Genomic DNA, 25,332 nt, shown 5'->3' on the forward strand with positions numbered 1-25,332 from the left:
TTAATAAATATACATATGAAAAAACTACATATGAACTTGCAGACATAAATATTACCAATAATTTCTTGCTGGGATTGAAGCATTGAAGCGTTGACTTCACTGGTGCACCGATCAGCCAGATTTCTTCCCATTCCGTCTTCTATGTGCTTATTTAACTCCTGTTAACAATGGTAATAAGTGTCCACATTATTTTCTTCTCTAGAACATATACAGACTTTATAAAAACACTAAAAAAGTAGTAAACACTAAAATGACTTTATTCTTTTGAAGTGGATAATTTTCTTGTGTATTTTATAATTTACATTTATTATAAGAATGCACAGGAGATCTAACAGTTTAATCCTGTACTGATTGCCATGAAGACACTAAAATGCCCAAATCACTGAAGAGTGGAATAAGACTCAGTGGGCTGCCGTCTATGAGGTCGCACAGAGTCGGACACAACTGAAGCGACTTAGCAGCAGCAGTAGCAGCAACAAGGTAAGTAAACTGTATCTGAATCACACTTAATAACAATGTAACTTACATTTTTGTATACTTTCAGTACACTTGGAGTAGGATGAAACTCAGAACAAAATTCATCAACCAAAACAGAGAGTCGACAAATTTCATCTGTCATTGCACATGAAACCTGGAAATACAAAAAAATCAAAATTAGAAAATTTAAACAAGATGACTGACTACTCAAAAAAATCAAATTGAAAAAACTTAATATTCTTTTAAAGTAACAGATGGATAATATTTTTAGCACTATCAAAAGTATTATCATTCCCAGATATTATCACAAAACTAACGTTACCCACCTTATTTGCAACCTCCTCTGTAACCTCCCTGATTTTTTTTTTAACATCCAGTGTTAAAAGGTTCATCTGGTTTCGGATAAAGTCCAGTCTATCAATTTGGTCTTCCCTCTCTTCTATTGAATAAACCCTATTGTAGTATGAAGAGTAATTATATTCAGGATACATTTAAGTTCTAAAGAAATTAAGTAAAAAAGTAAAAAAAAATAAAAATAAAAAAAAAGTAAAAAAAAAAAAAAGAAATTAAGGAGACACTCACATATATTGAACCATCTGTTAGTGTGATATAAGAAAACAAACAAAAAAAAAACACCTTGTATTTCAACATCTAAAAGGGATTCAAATAACATTTCACTCATAAAATGTTTTACAGATAACTGGATAGAAACTCCTCTCTCTCTGCTCCTGTGGCACCTGAATCCCACAAAGGATTAATAAGGATTCTAAATCTCCACCCATTTCACAGATACAAATATTTAAAATAAAACTAACTCATTATTGAGTCTACTTAATAAAGCACCCTGCAAGCTCAAACCAGCCAGCTGCTAGTTTTTGTTAGTTTCCTTGGAATACAGTCACATGCATTCATGTACCTATTGGGTGTAATCGGCTGCTTTTGCTCTAAACTGCAGAACTGAGTAGCTGCAAAATAGACAGTATGACCCACAAAGCCTAGAATATTTACTATCTGCTAAATTTGTTAACCCTTGGATGATACAGGAAAACAAAAGCCTGAGATTTTTTTTTTTTAATATCTTTAGCTAAAAGAGTTACAAACCATCCTCAAGTCACATCTGTTTTTTGTGCCAGGTTTATTTCAATGTTTATATTTTTATAAAAATTAAGGTCAACCCAGTGGACCAATACTTACTTTGGCTACCGTAATATAGCAACTGAGTTCAATATACATAAACACTGTGACAAGGCTAGCGATCAGACTCTGGGTTCTAACCCTTGTGTTTATTATGCTGCAAATTCTCTAATTTTATACATAATGCATTCTGCAAAAGTGCCAAAATTAGGCAACAGACCTAGATATGAGAGGAGTTTTCTTCTCAGCAAGATCAAATACATTTAAAATTTCCAATTTTATATCATCTTAGATTTAATCTTAGATGCTTTATATCTTTCCATTGATTGGCTTAAGTCCACTTAAAGGTTCAGTTGAGGCTTAACATCATTATGCTTGTAACATCTAATAACATCTTGATCTTAGTTTCAAGTGTACCAAGTTTGTGAGAACTACCCTTTTCTTTGAATAGTGCTGGTTTCTGTATTCGTTTTCATCATTATAAGACAATAAATGGAATAAAATACTGTACTACAGTATGACATATGGAGTAATGCTTACCAAATTCACCTTCTGTCTGGCAGGTAGTACCACTTTGCTTGTTTACCAGCTGATATAAAACCACAACTGGCATAAAAGAGTGATTTCAAGATTTCAACATATGAGTAAATAAAATTTGAGTGACAGGTTGAATGTAAAAAAAAAAAAGTCACCTGTTTTGAAATTTGAAAAATTCTGTTTGAAGAAATGGTTCTTTCACTGCTTTAAAGATATTTCCAAGTCACTGAACATTTAAAACTCACAACTCACACACAAGAATACTGAGATCATATTCTGAGAATGCAATGCTGCTACTGCTAAGTCACTTCAGTCGTGTCCGACTCTGTGTGACCCCATAGACCACAGCCCACCAGGCTCCCCCGTCCCTGGGATTCTCCAGGCAAGAATACTGGAGTGGGTTGCCATTTCCTTCTCCAATGCATGAAAGTGAAAAGTGAAAGTGAAGTCGCTCAGTCGTGTCCGATCCTCAGCGACCCCATGGACTGCAGCCTACCAGGCTCATCCATCCATGGGATTTTCCAGGCAAAAGTACTGGAGTGGGGTGACACTGCCTTCTCCGGAGAATGCAATACTGAGAATGTAAATAATGTGCTCAAGGTTGTTAAAAAAAAAAAAATGCTTAACAGTTTCAAATATTCATTAAAAAACATGCAAGAAGGCATCAGCTAAACCTATCAGGCTGATGTTAGTGTGAAAGGTATTCAATAATAATAAAAATTTTATATCAGTCTTTTTATATTGACACAAAAATAATTTTTATTTTGCAATAAAATGAATTCATACCTTTTCTCTGCTGCTGCCACGTTTACTGAATCCATTATGTTTTTCACAGTTTCTAGTATCTGTTTAGCTCTGATAGTGTGCTGTTCAAACTTTGTTTTCACTGCTGACTGCGAGATACACTCCTGCGAGGGGCCCAAGCCATAACACATTACTGTAATTCCATCCAAACATTTTCAGGAATTTAAACACAAAAACTTGCTGTTCATAACATTAACCAAAACTGACATAAGGAAAAAAAATAAATGAAACATAAACACAACTTAAAGTTATAAAGGTTAAAAAAAGTCAAGGATTCAAAAATAAAAAAGCTTTAACAGCAAGTTCATAGCTTTGTGTAATTTTACACAGTAATGTGCAATGGATCTTTGACTATACTATCTTCAAAAACAAATTAAAAAGGGTACTATTTTCAATGTTAAAAAAGATTTCCTATTAGATTACTAATTTTACTTGGATCACCTTTAATCTATTTCTAGTTCATCTATCTTGATCTTCCTCAAATTTGTAATTGATAACCTCATAAAGTTCTTAAGCCATGGAACCAGAATTCTACATTGAAAAAAATTAGTTGAATGATGCCACATAAAATTCACAAAAGAACTTCTACAGATTAAAGCCTGAACAAACTAAAAAATACTGTTTTAACAGTAAACAACATAGTATTTTAAATTGTTTATAGAAAATATCTATAGCTATTTCTAAGATAATCCCATTATTGTCATGGGACAATATAGAGTGTGCATACAAGTCAGAATGATACGTTATCTCATGTTTTACTTTCAAGTTAATTGCAGCTCTTAACTTACTAACAGTTGTACAAATCAGTGATTCATGACGAGTATTTTTTACACAGAGAATAATACATCAAAATGCATCAGATATGATCATGGATGTTTCTTTTGTGAAATTGTTTCAATTTCAGTATGTGTGCATACTGCTTGTTATTTAAAACATTTACTGTGATTCATCACTTAAATCTTTGCAAAATTACTAAATTAAAATTGGCCTTTCACTTTTACTTCATAGAAAGTCTAATTCTATACTGACATTAACATCTGAAAACAACTTCAAGCATCTGTAGGGAAATGCTAGCTGGTCTTCGAACAATCAAGGAACACTCATCTGGGTCACAACGTCAATACCCAAAATAGATGTTCTGTAGGACACCATGTTTATTTTTTACAATAAATTTTTAAAAGGATATACCTTCCAACTCTCTAATATTTCCATGAATTTATTTTCTTGAGCTTAATATAAAACTGGTACAAACTGATAATTACTTCCTAAAGTAATACTATCCTTTATCAAAATAAATAGCTTTTAAGTTTTAAAGGCAGTCAATACCCTAGCAGCACTGTTACTCGTTACCTTGAAATCATTAGTATACATTCAATCAATGTCCTATTTATAATCTATATTAAGCCTTCACATTTCTAAAATGATTATTTTGTTCACTTCACTTTACAGAAAGTGAAAGCACTGAGTCATGTCTGACTCTTTGTGACCCCATGGACTATACAGTCCATGGAATTCTCCAGGCCAGAATACTGGAGTGTATAGAAAACAAAATAGATTCATTTCTTTAGCTCCAGGGTACATGAGGATAATTCATTTAGCTAACAGTTTCCTTAACTCAGAGCCCACTACTTTTTTTCAAAGCATAATCTCATTTTTGCTCATCATCAAGCTCATTTATAAGTTTCTCAATTATCATTGATCTTGAAAAGATTAGTGTTAGGAAGTTAAGAGTATTACTGTTTTGTACATGCCAGAGCAAAAGCCACCAAAACTACATAATATCAACTATAATATCAACTGCTTATTTTTTAATGACCAAAACAAAGCTTTGATTTTACTTTAAATAACTGTCTCATTAATTGCCAAATTAACCTTTACAAAACTATTATAAAAGAATAAGAATAGTTTTAAAAGAAAAAAAAGTTAAAAGAAATTCTATGTTCCTCGATGAAGCAGATCTAGATATCAGCAATGAAGACCCCAAATTTGTAGATAACAGCACAGTATTAGAGCTAGACTAGACAAAAAGGAAAAATCTCCAAGTTATTACAAGTTATTCCTTGATCCAAAAATATACAGTAGTGAATATGTAGAAAGAATAAAACAGGCAATTGTTTTCTAATTAAAAAGTATGCCACACTGATGTTCCCACTGCTCAGAAAAATATCAAAAGTCAACTACAAAAGGAATACTCTATTCCAAATGAAGTATAGGAAATGCTAATTTAAATAAAGCTTTACTGAACCATTTCTTAGAGTCCTATATACACTAACATACTTATGAATCTTCATGGAGGTCACATATAGCCTGCAGTAGTACCAGACTTATTTCATCAGAAACTCTGCTTTCATAAGGTGAAGTTTAAAATACCACACCAGACAATTTAAATTCCATCTTGTCAGAATATGCTAGAGGCTGCTTGAAAACTTATTAAAGATTAGAAGCAAAACAATAATCACACTTCAGTTAAGACCTTCTGATTTTCTACTAACATCTAAAGAAAATAGTTTACAACTAGTCATACACAGTTACAAATTTATAAATATTAATATTTATGTGTAATTAAAACATAAAACATATTTGTCAAGTCCCCTTGATAAAAGACCCCAAATACCCAATAACATGCTATTTACCACTCCAAATTGTTACTTGGAAATATTTTAAACTGACAGAAGAACTGCAAGAAAGAACACCAAGATACCATATACCTTTCAGCTTCTTCTAAATCAAATGAATCTCAAGAGGTCTATGGTAAAGATCAGATTGTTTGATAAAATGATGAACTTGATACAGTTTTTCTTTTCACAAAAACCGTAAGACTACACACACAAACAGAAGTCAATTCTGAAAACAGAAAATGGGCATTTAAGGCCACATGTCATCACAACGTAAAAAAAGAGAAATCAAGAAAAGTCATATGGGAAGAATCAAAATACCTGAATTTTAATAACTCCTGTATTGAGTAGGAAATGCCAAAAACTATAATTAAAAATTAATCAACAATGAAATCTGGATACTGAAAGCCATGGAAGACATCCAAAGCTACACCCACAAATTCATTCCCCTTTTATAATGAAAGCAGAAAAAAACTTTCTGTAAACATTAGTTGAACTGAATGACTAACAACCAAAAAATGCTATTTATAAACTGATAAATTATTCAATTAATCTTTAGAGGATACAGCAAAGCAATAAAATCATTGACAAATCTCAATTAATATTAAAATATATATATATTTCTTATATACTTTATCTAATGATATATCTATATCTATATATAGGTATATAGACAGATATAGAAAAGGAATACAAAAATTTTTTAATAAACAATTTTATACTAGATTATAAATTCTCAGCAATGTATCAATAAGAAATCATAAATTATCAAAATTAATTTTAAAGGTAACAAATTTGAGCTTTGGCAAAAAGTTGAAAAGAGCTCTCAATGTAATTACCAAAAAAAGGTTTGGCCATCAAGACAAAATTGTTTGCCCATATGACTATTAGCTGCTACTGCTGCTGCTAAGTCGCTTCAGTCGTGTCCGACTCTGTGCGACCCCACAGACGGCAGCTCACCAGGCTCCCCGTCCCTGGGATTCTCCAGGCAAGAACACTGGAGTGGGTTGCCATTTCCTTCTCCAGTGCATGAAAGTGAAAAGTGAAAGTGAAGTCGCTCAGTTGTGTCCAACTCATAGCAACCCCATGGACTGCACCCTACCAGGCTTCTACGTTCATGGGATTTTCCAGGCAAGAGTACTGGAGTGGGGTGCCATTGCCTTCTCCGGACTATTTCTAACATTCTCTACAACTTCATGGAAAAGCTCTTGCTCATAAATAGTTTTTTCCAAACATAATTTTTAGCTTCTCAAAAGAACTTTTAAAATAAAAAAGTGAAATACCAAGTTTCTTCTAAAAACATTAGAAAGAACAGTTCCCAACTCCTCCTGATTATTGCAGTCGCTTGGGGAGCTTTAAACATATAAGAGATTCCTAGGTCCATCCTAGCCCTACTGGATTAAGTCTCTGGGATAGGTCAGGAGCCTGCAGGTCTCTAAAGTACCTCATGTGTTTCTCATCACCAGCCAGGTTTGGGAACCAGTGCTCTACAGCACATCTTTTATTCTTCTCATTCCCACCTCTTCAAGGAGATATTCTGGGAAAGCAAAAGCTGTACCAGGAACCAATATGAAAGAGGTATGAGTGTATAACTGAACAGTACATGATTTGGTAGGAGAAATCAATGATAAACACATACACACAAAGAAAGAAAAGTTCAATAAATAGGAAAAGATGAGCAAAACAACAAAAGATACTCTCCCCAATATTTTTCCCATGGATGAAATGACTGCTCCTGATAAGAGTGAGTACAGGATTGAATCTCTTGTGCAAGAAAAGGGAAAGAATATAAAAATGATCTTTAAGTAACTGGGATATCATGTATCCTACAGCTTAACTTGACAGAACACCTGTTGATATTCCAGGGACCTCTGAAGAATCAGAAACACTTTACCAAGGGAACAGAGAGTAGGCTGTCTTAAACATTTTGTGTTTGTCTACCTAATGGCCTTTCTTCTTCTCACCAAATTAAAAATAGGCGATAGTGAGCAAATGATTAATTTTAAAAATTCTGCCAAGTACATTCAATATTTAAGTCCTTAGTATTATAATAGTTACTACTTATAAGGAAGAATTACAGATGGAAGTTTTTTCAGTTCTGAGTATTTGTGTTCATTTGGGGGTGAGGAGATATGTAATCTAATAAATACAACTAGACAGAGCTAAATGAGAGCCAAGAAGATTAACAGCTAAAGTATTTTTCAGTCAATCTAGGATGTTTTAAGGTCTCTGAATAAAACACCTATCCCAAAATATAACAGGATCTTCTCTCTCCACTAGCACACACATTAGTTATTCCTGCACCTCAGTAGCTTAGATTCCCCTAAAGTATAGGACCTGTATCTTAATTATTTTTGCATCTGTTTGTTTTGTTCAGCACATTTGGCATAAAACATGGAGAATTAACAGGTGGCAATACAGTTGAGAAATGTTATTAACTTTTGTCAAATGGCGTTAACTATGTTCTATCAAAAGAAAAAAGATCTTCGTTTAGCTCTACTACCCATTCCAACAGCAATTATATTTCTTTAATCTTGTCCCTAACTACTGAATATAGAGTATTATATTCATTACACAACACAGTATTAGAAAATAATGTCTCATTTAGATACAAATACATTTAAAAAAAAAGAATAAGAAATTACAATCTTTAATTCTCTGTTCTTACAGATCATCCATTTTGCAGGGACCTTCTTTCTTCAAACTTCCCTTGCTTCACTTGTTCTGTCAGAAACTACACTAAATAACACCAAAGGTTATTAACAAAGACAGGTAATGAAAACAGAAGATTATGCTCACTTTCCAACCAATGCTACAGTTCTATATTAGTCAATACATTCACAAAATTCCTACCTCAAAGATTTGTTCAAAATTCTGAAACTCTTGTAATCTTGCCTGAAATCCTTCTGCAAGTGCCCCACCTGTAATATTTAGGTGAAGAGTTTAAAACCTAGTATATAGCAAGATAAGATATTTGCATGTTACTTTTATAATCTATATTCATATTTCCAAAGGAAATCTATAATGAATACATACCACCTTCTGGCATCCCCTGCGCTTTGTGCTTCCTAGCACTAAGAACTTCCTTCGCAGAAACAAAAAAGATACGATTGCGTGCTTCTAAAGGATCCACAACTCTGAGCTCCTCCACCAAAAAATGCAGGCATCTTTCCATGTGCTGTCTGCGTACCTAGCACACACAAAAAAAGGGTATTAAAAGAATTCTAATAACTAAACAAATATGAGTTATAGGCCTATACTAAACTCCAATTATTGTGATATTAAGGATGGCATCACCAACACAATGGACATGGTTTTGGGTGGACTCCGGGAGTTGGTGATAGACAGGGAGGCCTGGCATGCTGCGGTTCATGGGGTCACAAAGAGTCGGACACGACTGAGCGACTTAACTGAACTGAAATGATTACTATGCTATGTAGTAACAGTTGCCTTCTACTTTTTTTATAACTTTATTTTTTTCAACTACTTTTTAAAAAGTTGGAGTATAGCTGCTTTACAATGTTTTGTTAGTTTTGCCTTATAATTAACAAATAAATTCAAAAATTCTAATAAATGAAGTCTGATACTTGCTGATAGGAAATCTTCCTCTTAATGATTCTTCCTTGAACATTTAATTTAAAATTCTGATGGACCATCAAATACTACACAACCATTAAGAAATATATTGTAGACAAATACTAGTACTTAATGGCACAGGGAAAGGTTTTTAATTCTCTATTAAGGATATATCATGTGTATACATATTTATGTAATTAATACATGGCATGCAGGCAACACTCACTAAAATGGGTGGCAATTTAATTTCTTCCTTAGGATTTTATTTTCTAAATTTTCTATAATGAAGCTATTAATACCTTTAAAATTAGAAAATAAGTGCTGCAATAAATTTGCTATAATGAAGTTAGTTTTATTTTGAAATCAGAGCATAAACAGTATATTTTTCTTCCAAAAAACAATGGGAATTAAAATTGGGAAGAATACTTTAGCTATGGATTAGAGCTGTAGCATTAAGTTTAAGATTAGCACTTGGGTATCTAAATCAGGAATAAGGATTAGAAGTTAGTTAGGGTTTAGTACCAGCCTTTAACATTATGGCTATGATAAGAGATCTCCATGTTAAGACTTAATAAAATTAAACTAAAGAAGAATGGAGAAGAACTATCTGTGGGTGCTATCTTCTGATTCTCTGATGATTAAATGAGAGCTTGATTTGAAAGAGTATGATTACAAAATGAGTTAATAACAAGATATAAGGTTTCACATTAAGCAAAATTTCAATTTAGGGGGGAGTCAGGGGAAGAATGAAAGCAAATAATCTAAATGTGAATAGTGATGGGATAGTATAAATTTTATTTTTTTAATGTATTTTCTCAAGTTTTTTTGTTTATTTTTGACCAGGCCATGTGGCTTGTGGGAATCTTAGTTCCCTAACCAAGGATTGAACCCATGTCCCCTGCAATGGAAGCATGGAGTCCTAACTACGGGACTGCCAAAGAATTCTCTACAAGTTTTCTTAAAAAAAATAATAAATACATACTACTATTAAAATCAGAAATACCATCAAGCAAATTAAACATTACTTGTACACTAAATGCCAGATTCTTTATCCTTTCTAAAAAGTTTCTAAAACCACCAGCATGACTAAAATGAAAAACAAAAGCAAAAAATACCAAGCACTGGCAATGATACAAATCATGCAGCACTCTCAATGTGGTGATGGAGAATGTACTTCATCTATGCACAACAGAATGGATATATGTCACAAATTTAATTGAACAAAAGAAACCTGACATAGAAGTAGATACTACATGGTTCCATTACACAAAGTTGAACAACGTGAAAAATTAATTTAGGCTATCAGAGACACAAGTGGTTATCCTTCGGTTGGAGGGTAGAGACTAGAAATGGGGGATACCGGGGGGCTGGAATGTTCTGCTTCTTGACCTGGACCCTTACAAAGGTATTAAATTTGTAAAATTCACTGAGCTGGACACCAATGAGTTGTACACTCTTCTGTTATGTTATACTTAAATAGAGAATTAAAAAGGGTGTTTCAAGATCTAAAATGATTTGACAGCACTGTCATAATACAACTTGATTTCAAAGTAGCTTAATACTCTGTCCTTAGCACATACCCACTTCAGGTTTTGTACAATTATACTCTTTTCTCAAGTAAGAGAATAGCTGCTTATGATGTTCTACTCTATGATGTGTATTGTTTTCTCAGATACCAATGTACATTGCTATATTTCAAAACTTAAGGGAAAAAATGTAACTTACATCTTCCATATATTCTGGCTCTGATGCAGAGGCATCCCAACGATTATTCAGGATAAAAATATTAGGCTTGGAAAGTCGCTCATTTACCTTGTGAAAAAACTGTTTTTCCTGAAAAACATCCAATATCCAACAGTATGTTCACTTTTAAAGCTACTTTATTTCTGTATTTATACATGAAACCTTATTTGAATCTAAAGGTTTGAACCATTTAACAACAGTGAGAACACCCAGAACACCCACTGAGATAAAAGATCCCAAAGCACTCTGAACATTAAACTTCCAGAGATGACAAAATTAAAATATAAGAAAGCAAAAGTTAAGGTTTTCCTGCGTCTCTCATGAGTCTTTACTGAAATTCAATTGAACAAATATTTATCTGTTTCTACTACATGTAGGACATAAGATATTGCTAGATATGATAGTATTTTTAAAAATCTACCTCAAATCTTCCTGAAGATTTAGACTAAGTAAATTAATGTAAGACACACGTATCATAATAAACAATAAAAGGTATGTGCCATAATGCTATAAACATCCAACTGAAATTAAGAAATGATCTATAGAGGAGGAAGTGGTGATAAAGATAGGCTTGACAGTACTGATAACAGCTTTTTTAAGGATGGAAAAATTGAGAGGGGAAAGAATTGTGAGCCAAGAATAACATAAACAAAGGTACCAAAGTCAAGATATATATCAAAGTTTGTTTATCTGACACCTAAATAATGGAGTTACTCTAAACCAGATTTTAAACATTTACCTATTTTTTATACCATCAGATTGTAAACAGCTATCACAGCACCATGGTTTATGATATAGATCAGGCCACATAAACACTCATAACACAGTGACAAAACAGGACTTGTTGGTAACACCTAGGTTTTAATGGTGTTTAGCCATTTATATGCTTTTGAGGAATAATAATGTTTAAAAATTACACTACAGCTTTGGATATTAGATATCAAAACTCTGGAAAGTTTATTTATGTCTGGTTCTACATATCCTGGATAAATAATCTTCTGCGTTTAACAGCAGCTTAGAGTGTACACAGGTAAGCAGAAATCTAGGGCGTACACAGGTAAACCTTTGTGAGAAAGCTAACAAAACTCAAAATGTGAAAAGCTTTGCCTGCCAGACAGGGAGGTGGAGTGGGAGTGTTATATCTTATTTAAAATACTTAAGTCAACAGCCTAACAATTCTGGTGTCTGTTCCTTTAGAAACTTGCAAATAACTACAGTGAATGTCAACAACACACCTCAGACTCAAATACTCACTACAGGCTAGACCCGTCAATCCAAAATCAGTCCTTCTAGTCCCACAGAAACACAAACCCCTTCATTCACCCCTGATATCACAGCTTCCTTCTAATACATGATTTGGATTTCCCTTAGTTTTCATAATCAGAAAGGATATTACTTCATATTCTATCACTCAAACAAAATAATGATAAGATCCTACCGTGTTCATTAGAGTTGATTCGGAATTTGCAACCAAAACGAAGACGTCAGCATCTAAGCAAAACTTATCAATCCAGCTATCCAGCTCTGTAGTGACATCTGTGCCTGGACTAATGGGAATAAAATAAGAATTATATTATATATATATATATATGTGCATATATATTTTTTCTTTTTGCCATGTTGCACAGCATGTAAGATATGAAATCCCCAGTTCTCTAATCAGGGATCGAACTGACACCCCCTGCACAGACGCGCAGATTCTTAACCACTGGACCTCCAAGATAGAGAGAGAATTTTTTTAACTTTTAAGAATTAGCTGAAGTCTAAAGGATAGGATTTCTACCAGTTATCAGTCTGAGGCCTAGGAGATTTAAATTACTTTCTCACCTATAAGAGAGCAGTTGTGGAAAGTTGAGAATTGTGCACTATATATTTCTGTTCTGCTGACAACTCCCAGAACCTATCCAACTGACAAATGTTAAAAATGTTTATTAAACAGAGAAAACCTCATGATTTTTAACAAGACAAGTAACATGATAAATATTTAAAATCTTTATGCTTTAATATATTTGTTGTTCTCTTTCTGACTTACTCTACTCTGTGTGTCAGACTCTCTAGGTCCATCTGCATCTCCACAAATGACGCTATTTCCTTTTTATGGCTGAGTAATATTTCACTGTATATATGTACCACTTCTTCATCCATTAACCTGTCATTAGATATTTAGGTTGTGTCCTTGTCCTGACTACTTTAAGTGGTGCTGCAATGAACACTGGGGTATATGTGTCCTTTTAAATTATGGTTTTCTCAGGGAGATTAAGACTGATATATATATGTGTGTGTGTGTGTGTGTGTGTGTGTGTGTGTGTGTGTGCGTGCGTGCGTATACACACACACACACACACACACACACACACTACCACGTGTTAAAATAGATAGCTAGTGGGAACCCGCTATGAAGCACAGGAAGTCCTGTTTGATGGTGTGTGATGACCTAGACGGGTGGGAGGGCGTGGTGGGGTGGAGGGAGGTCTGGGAGGCCCAAGGGAGGGGACATATGCATACACATAGTTGATTCACTTCACTGTACAGCAGAAACTAACACAGCATTATAAAGCAATTATATTCTAATAAAAAAAAATTATGCTTTGGGAGGCTGAAAATAAGTACTAGAAAAAAAAATGAGGCTAATACACAATTTATACTATAAAAAGTATAGTCCAACTGTATATACATTGGCTTGATGTATCCTGTGACCAGCTGGCAAGATAAACAGGTTGGGGTCATGGATGCAGTCTGGCCATGAAGTAAAAGAAAAATTAAAACTATTATATTTAAACTAAATGTTTTTAGGCGATTTCTCTGGCAGTTCAATGGTTAGGGGGCGCAAGTTCAATCCCTGGTTGAGGCACTAAGATGCCATATGCCGCATGGTATGGCCAAAAATTAATTATTTTAAAAATTCAAAACATAAAAAAATAAACCCAATGTTTTTATTTCCCAAGTACCTTTTCTCTCAAGGGAAGGCCCTCATCAAAAAAAAAAAAAAAATTTCCATAAAACACTGAAATTGTAACTTAAAAGAGCATACAACAATTGAAAAAAAATCATTTAACTACTTTTTTTTTGTTAAGGACTCTGCTAAAGGGACATGCATTACCATTTTATTAAGCACCAATGTAGCAGGATGATTTTTAAAGAACATACTAAATGCAGGTTAATCAGAAGAGCTAGAAATAAATTACAAAAGCATTTGATTAATTCTTGAACAAAGAAAAGCCATATGAACTGTCCAGCAGTTATTTTGGGAAACTAGGTCTCAAGAATGACTACTGATTAAAAACAGTAACTGGTTAGAGTTATCTATCAAAGATATCTGGGCTCCCATGGATGTAGGTTTGATCCCTGGGTCAAGAAGATCCCCCAAAGAAGGAAATTGCAACTCGCTACAGCATTTTTGCCTGGGATATCCCATGGACAGAGGAGCCTGGTAGGCTACAGTCCATGGAGTCAAGAGTCAGACACTACTCAGCGACTAAACCACAACAATCAACATATCTAGAATCAGACAGTCTCTAAGGCCCAGCCCACTATCCAAACCACAAAGTCAATCTAGCGAAAAAAGCGGTCAGTTCTTGAAATTTCCTGTACTAGAATCATACTGATAAATCAGCACTTTCATGTAACCATTAAGAAACAAAACAAAAAATAATACCTTAAATGTTCTGTTAAAATCTAGCAAAGCAGAAAAAAGCAGCAATAGAACATTTAAAATTTTTATGTACTGCATTCTACACACAAGCAGCATTTCTATTAAACAAAACTTTTACAACGAGAAAACATTTCATATGTAATTTTACCTGTCTACTAAAACCAGGTCATCTCTCAAGAGGGCACATTTTGCCTTTGGCCAAAACACATGCACAAGACACCCAGCTTTCAAGTCTTTGTCCATATGAAGGGCGTGGGCCAGCTGATTAACTGTCTAAAGAGGGAAGGGAAGAAAAAACAAAACTACTTGTAACAAAATTCAAGAAAAATGTTAAATATTAGGACTTGCTAAGCTTATTTTTGCAAAACATGTAGAAAAAGCAGTACTTTATATAATTTGAAATAAAACCATCTGGGGAAATCTTGAAAAACCTGAGGTTTAAAATTACCAAGTACGAAAAAAATAACAGCCATGAAAACAGGTGACTCATACCATCGTGCCAATGTGGGCTGGAAACATTCTAAATGCCCCAACAAATGGCATCCTATGCAACACCTGAACCTGATTATACTGTATGTATGAAAAAAAAATCTACAATATATTAAGGGGAAAAAAGCAAATCACAAAATAGCATATACCATTTTCTTTTAAAAATACAGAGAAACACCAATTTAACTCTATACCAAAGTATTTCCACTGATTTTGGAAGTGTGTGAGTTGTGAAGTTTCTTTTATTTTTTTCTAATTGTATTTCCTGACTCTTCTAAAGTGAATTTATTGCTTACTAATGCAGGGGCGGGTAAAGGAATGTCACTAGGCAGTATTCACACAAGCATGCTTTAAAGTTAATGACTATGCCCATTCGCTGGGCTGAATGAGGCACAAGCTGGAATCAAGATTGCCAGGAGAAGTATCAATAACCTCAGGTATGCAGATGACACCACCCTTATGGCAGAAAGTGAAGAAGAACTAAAGAGCCTTGTGATGAAAGTGAAAGAGGAGAGTGAAAAAGTTGGCTTAAAGCTCAACATTCAGAAAACTAAGATCATGGCATCTGGTCCCATCACTTCATAGCAAATAGATGGGGAAACAGTGGAAACAGTGACAGACTTTATTTATGGAAAAGGAAAGGAAAGTGAAGTCACTCAGTCATGTCCGATTCTTTCCATGGACTGTAGCCCTACCAGGCTCCTCCGTCCATGGGCTTTTCCAGGCAAGAATACTGGAGTGGATTGCCATTTCCTTCCCCGGGAGATCTTCCTGACCAAGGGATTGACCTGGGTCTCTGGCATTGTAGGCAGATAATTTACCGTCTGAGACACCAGGGAAGTCCACTAGGGAAGTTATTTTGGGGGGCTCCAAAATCACTGCAGATGGTGACTGCAGCCATGAAATTAAGACATTTGCTCCTTGGAAGAAAAGCTATCACCAACCTAGACAGCATATTAAAAAGCAGAGACATTACTTTGCCAACAAAGGTCTGTCTAGTCAAAGCTATGGTTTTTCCAGTAGTCATGTATGGATGTTAAGAGTTGGACTGTAAAGAAAGCTGACTGCAGAAGAATTGATGCTTTTGAACTGTGGTGCTGGAGAAGACTTTTGAGAGTCCCTTGTACTGCAAGGAAATCCAAGCAGTCCATCCTAAAGGAAATCAGTCCTGAATATTCTTTGGAAGGACTGATGCTGAAGCTGAAACTCCAATACTTTGGCCACCTGATGGGAAGAACAGACTCATTTGAAAAGACCCTGATGCTGGGAAAGATTGAAGGCAGGAGGAGAAGGGGACAACAGAGAATGAGATGGTTGGATGGCATCACCGACTCAATGGACATGAGTTTGAGTAAACTCTGGGAGCTGGAGATGGAAGCCTGGTGTGCTGCAGTCCAGGGGGTAACAAAGAGTCGGACACGACTGAGCAATTGAACTGAACTGACTGATGGCCTTTCCGTTTAAGCTCTCTAAAATATTTCTACTCAAGATGACTTCTGATATACATTTGTTTATTATCTTTCATATACGTGTTAAATTAAACATACAAATTAAGTTCAAAGGGCTTAAGACAAGATTAATAATCAAGGAAAGGGCATCAGCACACATACCTCTATGATTCTTTTGCAATTTAAATGAAACTTTAAAAGGGAAACACCTATTATCAAATGGCCACAGTAGTCCTGATCAGGGTTGAAGTGAATTTCCACAGTGACAATGATAGGTAGTGGTTTTTTGCTTGCTTTTATAAACTTTCTGACAGAATTAAAAACTTGTGACTCCTCTGTATGGCTTAAAAGTTTTGAACATTTTTATAAATATCATCTCATTTATTGTTCATAAATAAATACTGAAGGGTATTAGGCCGATTGAGTTACCTGCTGTGATCAAACAGCAAATTCACAGGAGGATGACTAGACCTATGAATTCACCTACAGTTTAGTCAAAACTAAAATGGCATGGATCTTCACATACTGAACTTCTGTATTTGTGGGAAAGCTCTTATGATTGAAGTGAATATAATGAGAAGCAGTGCCTTTTCCACTTGCTTTCATACCAAAGCAAACACCTTGCATCCTAATTGTTTTTTCTTTTGGTTTGGCTGAAAAAACCTAGTGCCACTGAATTCCTTAAGAAATTTATACAAGGTAGGGAACTACCGGAGAAGGCAATGGCACCGCACTCCAGTACTCTTGCCTGGAAAATCCCATGGACGGAGGAGCCTGGTAGGCTGCAGTCCATGGGGTCGCTAAGAGTTGGACACAACTGAGCGACTTCACTTTCACTTTTCACTTTAACGCACTGGAGAAGGAAATGGCAACCCACTCCAGTGTTCTTGCCTGGAGAATCCCAGGGACGGCAGAGCCTTGGTGGGCTCCGTCTATGGAGTTGCACAGAGTCAGACATGACTGAAGTGACTTAGCAGCTGCAGCAGCAGGGAACTACCACTGGCCTTTATCTGATTAAGTATAGCCTTTAGACATGAATTAGCTTACCAAATATTCTGAAGGCAAAAACAGTTTCTAAAGGCACAGATGCGGGTCAAAAACAGATTCCAGAGCCCAATTTTTTAAACAAACTTTTGTTTAGAAAGACAAGATTTGTGATTAAACAGTGATGACACACCTCAGTAATTTTCTTTTCACTGGGAACAGTACTTTAAAATTTTTATAAACTTTTAATTCTAATTTATCTTCATTTTAAGTTAAAGACAGGTTTTATTCCTCCAAGAATTTAGCTCTGAAGCAAAAGTACTTTAGAAAATCCAAAATATTACTGATGGTTCTAAAAGCTATGAAGAGAAATACTAATGGTTCTTCCATCTCTAGCAATGCAGACATCTTGTAAAGAGCTTTCCAAAAGAACAAGTTAAGGACATTATTTCAGGTGCATTATGCTACTAAAGGTCAAACGGTATACCTTCACGCTCCTTTTTTCATCTGACCCTTCTGTCATGAGATAGGCTTTATCTCCATCGGTTCCTTCAACACTCAGGAAGCAATTGGTTGTATGGCCAATCCCACTAGGGAGGACTTTATCCCACAACATGGCATTGATAACAGAGCTCTTCCCACTGCTTGTCCTGAAGAATGAATGCACAAAATCATGACAACACATAATGATAAAAATTTTGTTCTTTCACTGGGTCAAAGGCCAACTTTTTTAGAATGCAATTTTGTACAAAAATTTCACCAGATTCCATTTTTTATGAAAAAGTTAACAACTTGATTTACATAACTATTAGCAAGGTACATTTCAGAAAAATAAAATGGAGGAAAACAAATCCTACCTTTCCCATAAAGAGATCCTCCCTTACCCTTTTTATCTTTCTTGCCTTTTTGATTCCCACCACAAGGTGTCGTCTAAGGTCCCGTCTTCTTAAATCTGGGCTGGACCTTCTTCACATGCAAAACCCATTCCTATTTCTTCTTCTCAAGTAGGACAACTGAGTCATCACTTCCCCAACAAGCCTCTTCCCTCCTACTCTGACTCCTGCTGCTGCTGCTAAGTCACTTCAGTCGTGTCTGACTCTGTGCGACCCCAGAGACGGCAGCCCACCAGGTTCCTCTGTCCCTGGGATTCTCCAGGCAAGAACACTGGAGTGGGTTGCCATTTCCTTCTCCAATGCATGAAAGTGAAAAGTGAAAGTGAAGTCGCTCAGTCGTGTCCGACTCTTAGCGACCCCATGGACTGCAGCCTACCAGGCTCCTCCGTCCATGGGATTTTCCAGGCAAGAGTACTGGAGTGCGGTGCCATTGCCTTCTCCTACTCTGACTCCTACTCCACCCTAACCTGAGGTAGGGTCTCTTTCATGGACTTACTTCATACTGCTGCTGCTGCTGCATAGCTTCAGTCGTGTCCGACTCTCTGCGACCCCATAGACGGCAGCCCACCAGGCTCCACCGTCCCTGGAATTCTCCAGGCAAGAACACTGGAGTGGGTTGCCATTTCCTTCTCCAATGCATGAAAGTGAAAAGTGAAAGTGAAGTCACTCAGTCGTGTCTGACTCTTAGCGACCCCATGGACTGCAGCCCACCAGGCTCCTCCGTCCATGGGATTTTCCAGGCAAGAGTTCTGGAGTGGGATGTCATTGCCTTCTCTTTACTTCATACTAGACTCTGCATAAGGTCAAGCGGGTAAACCAAATAACATAAAACAAAAGACAAACAGAAACGGAGCCTGAAGAAAAGTTTTCAAGGACATAAACAAGGTGGTTTAGTAGAGAATAACTGAAAAGGAATACCTTAGATAGCTTGGTCTGGAAAGGTTTCTATAGTAACATTTAGAATGAGACTTAAAGAATGCAAAGGAGTCAGACACTGAACAAGACACAGAGAATTCTATGCATAGGCTACCACCAAGCGCTAAAGCCCTCTACAAGGTTAGCTTAATGAGTAAATAAATGCCTCTACTGATACACAACACATGATATCTGAACAACCAAGTATGGGCCTTGTCATTTGTCTTTGTATCTCTAGTGTCCAACAGAGTGATTGGGACATAGACAGTTAACAAATGGTCCCTAAATTAATGTATGAGCTGTGGCAGAAATCACTCTTTTCACTCCAGAATTTCTTTAAGGAATGGTATGTCTTCTTCTTCCTCTGGGAATCATGGAGTTGAAAATCTTTTTGGAAGACACACCTGATAATCAACAGAAACTTAAAAGAGTAAGTCACAAATGATACTTATCTGTTTTTCTATTCTTATAATTGGCTAAGAAGCCAATTCTTAGAGATGGGCACCCTTAAAAAAGAAACGACTTTCTTTTTTTTATACCATAAAGCTTTTTTTATATCAGGAACTAAAATGAACAAATTCTTTTACATGCTAATAGCTTTAACATTTAATATGAGCAGAAACTGCTGTAAAAAGGAGAAGGAATACCCTTGCTGAAACATCAAAAACAAAGCTGCAGATATGATCAAGCTGAAAACTATCCTTGAGAAGAATAGTCAAGAGTTACCTGCCAAAAAATGCTACTTTCATGTGTCTCCGAGACAGCACCTCACCAATGATGGAAAGCTTGTTTTTATACCTCTGTATTTCTATCAGATCATCCTCCGTAGCTACTCGGTCAAGTTCTGGATTCTTATATGTTGCTGTAAAATTAAAATGGTATTAGACAAAATAATATAGATGAATATTAAGTTAATTATAGGGCTTCCCTTGTAGCTCAGTCAGTAAAGACTCTGCCTTCAGTGTAGGAGACCTGAGTTTGATTCCTGGGTTGGAAAGATCCCTGGAGAAGGAAATGGTAACCCACTCCAATAATTATAAAACAGAATACTTAAGATGTACATACATTTTGGTTTTGTTCTATATTAACATGACATTTGAAAATAAAAATAGCATGGTATCTGAAAATTTGGTAAAAGGTGAATGCCTTGTTGCAATGGGTCATTAAGAATACTGCTCAGAATTACAAAATTATTAAAAATTACAGAGGTCCAGTCAAAAGAGTATTTATTTTTTAAATGTTTATTTGGTTGTGCCGTGTCTTAGTTGCAGCATGTAGGATCTAGTTCCCTGACCAGGATTTGAACCCAGGTCCCCTGCATTGGGACAGTCTTAGCCAGTGGATTACCAGGGAAGACCCAAAAGGGTATTTATTATTCATCAATACAAAGTACCCACCTAAGACCAAAATGCATTTCTGAACAGAGTAACTAGAACCTAATATCCACCAATTATAATTTCATTCTGACAGGAGCTTCAAATCTTGAACTGAGAAGAGGGATTCACATGTTAAGAGTGAGGTTTGAATAGGTAATGGTTGTTGTTCAGTCACTAAGCTCTGTCTGACTCTTTGTGACGCCATGGACCACAGCATGCCAGGCTTCCCTGTCCTTCACTAACTCCCAGTTTGCTCAAATTCATGTCCATTGAGTCGGTGATGCTATCTAACCATCTCATCCTCTGCCACCCTCTTCTCATTTTGCCTTCAATCTTTCCCAGCATCAGGTGACCAAAGTATTGAAGCTTCAGCCAACTCCACTGAGCTGGCTCTTTGCATCAGGTGGCCAAAGTATTAAGAGTTTCAGCTTCAGCATCAGTCCTTCCAATGACTATTCAGGGTTGATTTCCTTTAGGGCTGACTGGTTTGATCTCCTTGCTCTCCAAGGGACTCTCAAGAGTCTTTTCCAGCACCACAGTTCAAAAGTATCAATTCTTTGGTGCGCAGGCTTTATGGTCCAACTTTCACATCCATACTTGACTACTGGAAAGCCATAGCTTTGACTATACGGACCTTTGTTGGCGAAGTGATGTCTTTGCCTTTAATACAATGTCTAGGTTTGTCACAGCTTTCCTGTCTCACTTTTCACTAAAATAGATCTGAGATGTTGACTTAACTTTTGAGTTGACAGGGAGATAAGTATAATGGCTAAATGTAGGCTGCTTGACTTTTTAGTCCGGGCATTTACAAGCTGTGTGATCTTTGGTAAGCTGCTTACCTTTTCTGTGCCTTAGGTCCTTTATCTTTAAAATGAGTGTGATTACAATCTGCCTCAGTGTTGATTTGAGTATTAAATGAGCTATTATTAAGTGCTTAGAACAGGACCTCACACATACACTTCTTTCTTAGTTGCTATTAATATAATTCAATCTTCCTCCTTTGGTCAGCAGAAATGGGTTTTGTTATGGTATCTCATATAGTACAATGCTCTGTATGTGTTCTGTATCCAAGGTTGAAAGAATAAAGGATCTTTATATATTTCCAAAGTAATTATTTTAAAAACTTAGAGAAATTAACCTTCAACAAAATGTGATCCTTCAGTAACAAACTCCAGTAACTGGTCGAAGATTGCTGTAATTGTCTTCTTAGCCAGCACGAAGTGCTTCAGTGGAGAAGCAGTTTCTGCCATTATGCTGAAAATAAAAAGTAAGAAAAGTAAGAATTAAAGACAGGTGAGTTAATGACACTTTTCAGCAACACTGACTCCCCAATGAAACAAACTTCCAAAATATTTATTTGGCTCTGCTGGGTCTCAGTTCTAGTTTGTGGGCTCTTCAGCTGCAGCATTCAAGCTCTTAATGGTGGCATGTGGGATCTAGTTCCCTGACCAGGGATCAAACTCTGCACTGGGAGTGTGGAGTCTTAGCCATTGTACCACCAGGGAAGTCCCCCTAAATATTCTTACGTAGCTGTTTTTGGGAGAGAAGTGATTTACTCAGACAATTAAAGACTACTTTTGGGCAATATTCCACTAAAATATGTGAAGTCTATTGCCCAAAATTTGACTGCAATTTCTACTTTAGTTCCCTTTGCTGCTGATGAAAACTAGCCAAATTCTGAGTGCATGTGACTCTATTTTTCCCCCCAAACTTTAAACTTTGTATTTTGTACTGGGGTATAGTCAGTTAACAATGCTGTGGCAGTTTCAGGTGAACCTTGAAGGTACACAGCCGTACACAGGTGTGCTAAGTCACTTCAGTCGTGTCCAACTCTTTGCAACCCCATGGTCTATAGCCTGCCAAGCTGCTCTGTCCATGGGATTCTCTAGACAAGAATACTGAAGTGGACTGCCATGCCCTCCTCCAGGGGATCTTTCCGACCCAGGAATTGAACCGGTGTCTCCTGCATTGGCAAGTGGGTTCTTTACCACTAGCACCACCTGGGAAGCCATACATATACATGTACCATTCTTCCCCAAACCCTCCTCCCATCTAGGCTAGCATATAACATGAAGCAGAGTTCCATGTGCTATACAGAAAGTCCTTATTGATATCCGTTTTATATATAGCAGTGTGTACAAGACCTTCTCAAAGTCCCTAACTACCCCTTCCCCTGGCACCATAAGTTCCTTTTCTAAGTCTATGAGTCTTTTTCTGTTTTGTAAGTTTATTTGTATCATTTCTTTTCAGATTCCACATACAAGGGATGTCATAGGATATTTCTCCTTCTCTGACTCATTTTATTCAGTATGACACTCTCTAGGTCCATCCATGCTGCTGCAAATGGTATTATTTCATTCTTTTTAATGCATGAGTAATATTCCATTGTAATATATGTACTGCATCTTTTTTATCCAGCCCTCTGTTGACAGACATTTAGGTTTCCTCCATGTCTTGGCTATTGTACATAGTGTTGCAATGAACACTGGGGTGCATGTATCCTTTTGGATGTTCTTTTACAGATCTATGCCCAGGAGTAGGATTGCTGGATCATATGGTAGCTCTATTTTTAGTTTTTTAAGGAACCTCCATACTGTTTGCCATAGTGACTGTATCGATTCCCATAATGACTATTACATTCCCATAAGCAATATAGGCTGAAAGTCCAGTACTTTGGCCACCTCATGCGAAGAGTTGACTCACTGGAAAAGACCCTGATGCTGGGAGGGATTGGGGCAGGAGGAGAAGGGGACAACAGAGGATGAGATGGCTGGATGGCATCACTGACTCGATGGACTTGAGTTTGAGTGAACTCCGGGAGCTGGTGATGGACAGGGAGGCCTGGCGTGCTACAATTCATGGGGTCACAAAGAGTCGGACACGACTAAGTGACTGAACTGACTGACTGAAGCAATACAGAAGGGTTCTTTTCTCTCCACACCCTCTCCAGTTGTTTTTGGATTTTTTGATGACAGCCATTCTAACTGCTGTAAGGTGATATCTCACTGTAGTTTTGATTTGCATTTCTCTAATAACTACTGAAGCTGAACATCTTTTCATGTGCCTGTTGGTCATCTGTATGTCCTCTTTGGAGAAATGTCTACTCAGGTCTTTTGCCCATTTTTTTGAATGGGTTATTTGTTTTCATGATAGTAAGAGTGCATGTGACTCTTAACTACATCAGGGAACAGGATGAGTGAGATGAAGCCAAGTTCACCAACAGTAAGTTACTGTTTCTCAATCTGGACCTCTAGGTGGTAGATAGGTGGTAGATAGGTAGAGTGAGTAAATAGAACTTCAACATCATATTAACGTTTGACGCAATACTAACGTTTAGAAATTAGTTTTCGTCGCAACAAATAAGGAGGCAAGCTTTAAAAAGAGCAAATACTAACGTTTAGAAAGCAGGAGTTCTCATCGCAGCATATAAGGAGACAAGCCTTATAAAGAGCATCAACGTTTCCAGCCAAAGTAACAAGAACTTCAAGGAATTTAAGAAAAATAATTTTTTGTGGTAGCTTCTCATAAAAAGCACCCAACAAAACCGATCACACACCTGTCTAATCCTTGTGTGCATGTCTGTAAAATGGAGCAGAGCAGCCATAAAGAAGGCTGAGACTTCCAAGGGGTCAGAAAATGACTGACCGAAGGGCTGCGTGAGAAAGCACGGTGAGAATAACCACCCGGTTCAACCGGTTGTGAACGCCTGCCTTGGAGAAAGGCCTTTCCCGTCCTCCACACCAGGCGCGCGAGCCCCGCCTGCGGGGCTCGGGGCCAGACCCCACCCCCGTCCCGCGAGCCCTTGCCCGGGCCCGGCCGCCCGACTCCCTGGGCTCTGACCTCGCGGGCTCTGCGGGCCCGACCCGGGAGCCGGCCCCACTCGCAACCCCTCCAGCTCGCTCCTTTGCCGCAGACCCGCGGCGACGCCTCTTCAAAGAGAGCCCCGCGCACGACTCCCCGCCCCCTATCCCCGGCAGGACGAAGGTCACCCGAACAAAGTGAACCGATCCACGGCCGAGACAGCGGGCACTCACCCAGTCCGGGCTCCGACTTGTCACCCAGTAACCGCACCTCAGCCACAGCCCTCAAGCAACCTCATTCTCCCAAAAGATGCTGGGAAAACGAAGAGGGGGCGGGAGGAGAGGCACGAGGGCGGCTACTTCCGGTCTCTTGCTCTCTCGGATTTTGTTTGGCTCCATGACCGGAAGTGCGTATTCGCCGAACGTCATATTTCTTAAGGGTAGAGGGCAAAGAGTTTTTGTTGGCAGAGAATGCTGCTACAAGAATGCATTTCAGTTCCCCTAACTTCTGCTTCGCCTCCGTCTGCCTTCAAAATTTCCAAAGCTCTGCCCAGCCTCGGCGTAGCTAGCTGCCAGCGGTTGGTGTAGTGAGGGAGAGCGAAAAGGAGGAGAGGTGCGGTCAGATGAGGTTGGGTTGGGGTGCCAGACAAGGAACCTGCTTGCTCGTCCATCAGCAATAAAGAAAAACCTTTTGACTTATAGACTACCTTAGCTGTGTGTGTGTGTGTGTGTGTGTGCGCGCGCGCGCGCGCGCGCTCACTTATTCGTGTCCAGCTCTTCGCGTGTCCAGCTCTTTGCGACCCCATGGACTCTAGCGTTCCAGACTCCTCTGTGCACAGAATTTTCCAGGGAAGAATACCTGACGAGGTTGCCATTTCTTACTCCAGGG

General features: G+C 37.3%; 1 protein-coding gene across 1 annotated transcript in view; it reads right to left on the reverse strand.

The window, feature by feature from the left end:
* The window catches only part of MFN1 (mitofusin 1), a 38,866-nt gene extending 14,053 nt beyond the window's left edge, over window positions 1–24,813 (reverse strand). The window contains exons 1-13 of the mRNA XM_055568984.1: window positions 24,678–24,813; window positions 21,782–21,897; window positions 19,994–20,129; window positions 17,947–18,109; window positions 14,687–14,811; window positions 12,325–12,433; window positions 10,869–10,976; window positions 8,604–8,757; window positions 8,421–8,488; window positions 2,935–3,056; window positions 804–930; window positions 527–631; window positions 56–158 (exon numbers count right to left, since the gene is read on the reverse strand). Coding sequence (XP_055424959.1) covers window positions 56–158; window positions 527–631; window positions 804–930; window positions 2,935–3,056; window positions 8,421–8,488; window positions 8,604–8,757; window positions 10,869–10,976; window positions 12,325–12,433; window positions 14,687–14,811; window positions 17,947–18,109; window positions 19,994–20,129; window positions 21,782–21,893 — 1,432 coding nt within the window. The 5' untranslated portion in view covers window positions 21,894–21,897; window positions 24,678–24,813. The remainder of the gene's footprint in view (window positions 1–55; window positions 159–526; window positions 632–803; window positions 931–2,934; window positions 3,057–8,420; window positions 8,489–8,603; window positions 8,758–10,868; window positions 10,977–12,324; window positions 12,434–14,686; window positions 14,812–17,946; window positions 18,110–19,993; window positions 20,130–21,781; window positions 21,898–24,677) is intronic.
* Between the last annotated feature and the right edge of the window lie 519 nt (window positions 24,814–25,332).

The sequence above is a fragment of the Bubalus kerabau genome, chromosome 2 (genome assembly GCF_029407905.1).
Source record: "Bubalus kerabau isolate K-KA32 ecotype Philippines breed swamp buffalo chromosome 2, PCC_UOA_SB_1v2, whole genome shotgun sequence".
Taxonomy (NCBI): domain Eukaryota; kingdom Metazoa; phylum Chordata; class Mammalia; order Artiodactyla; family Bovidae; genus Bubalus; species Bubalus kerabau.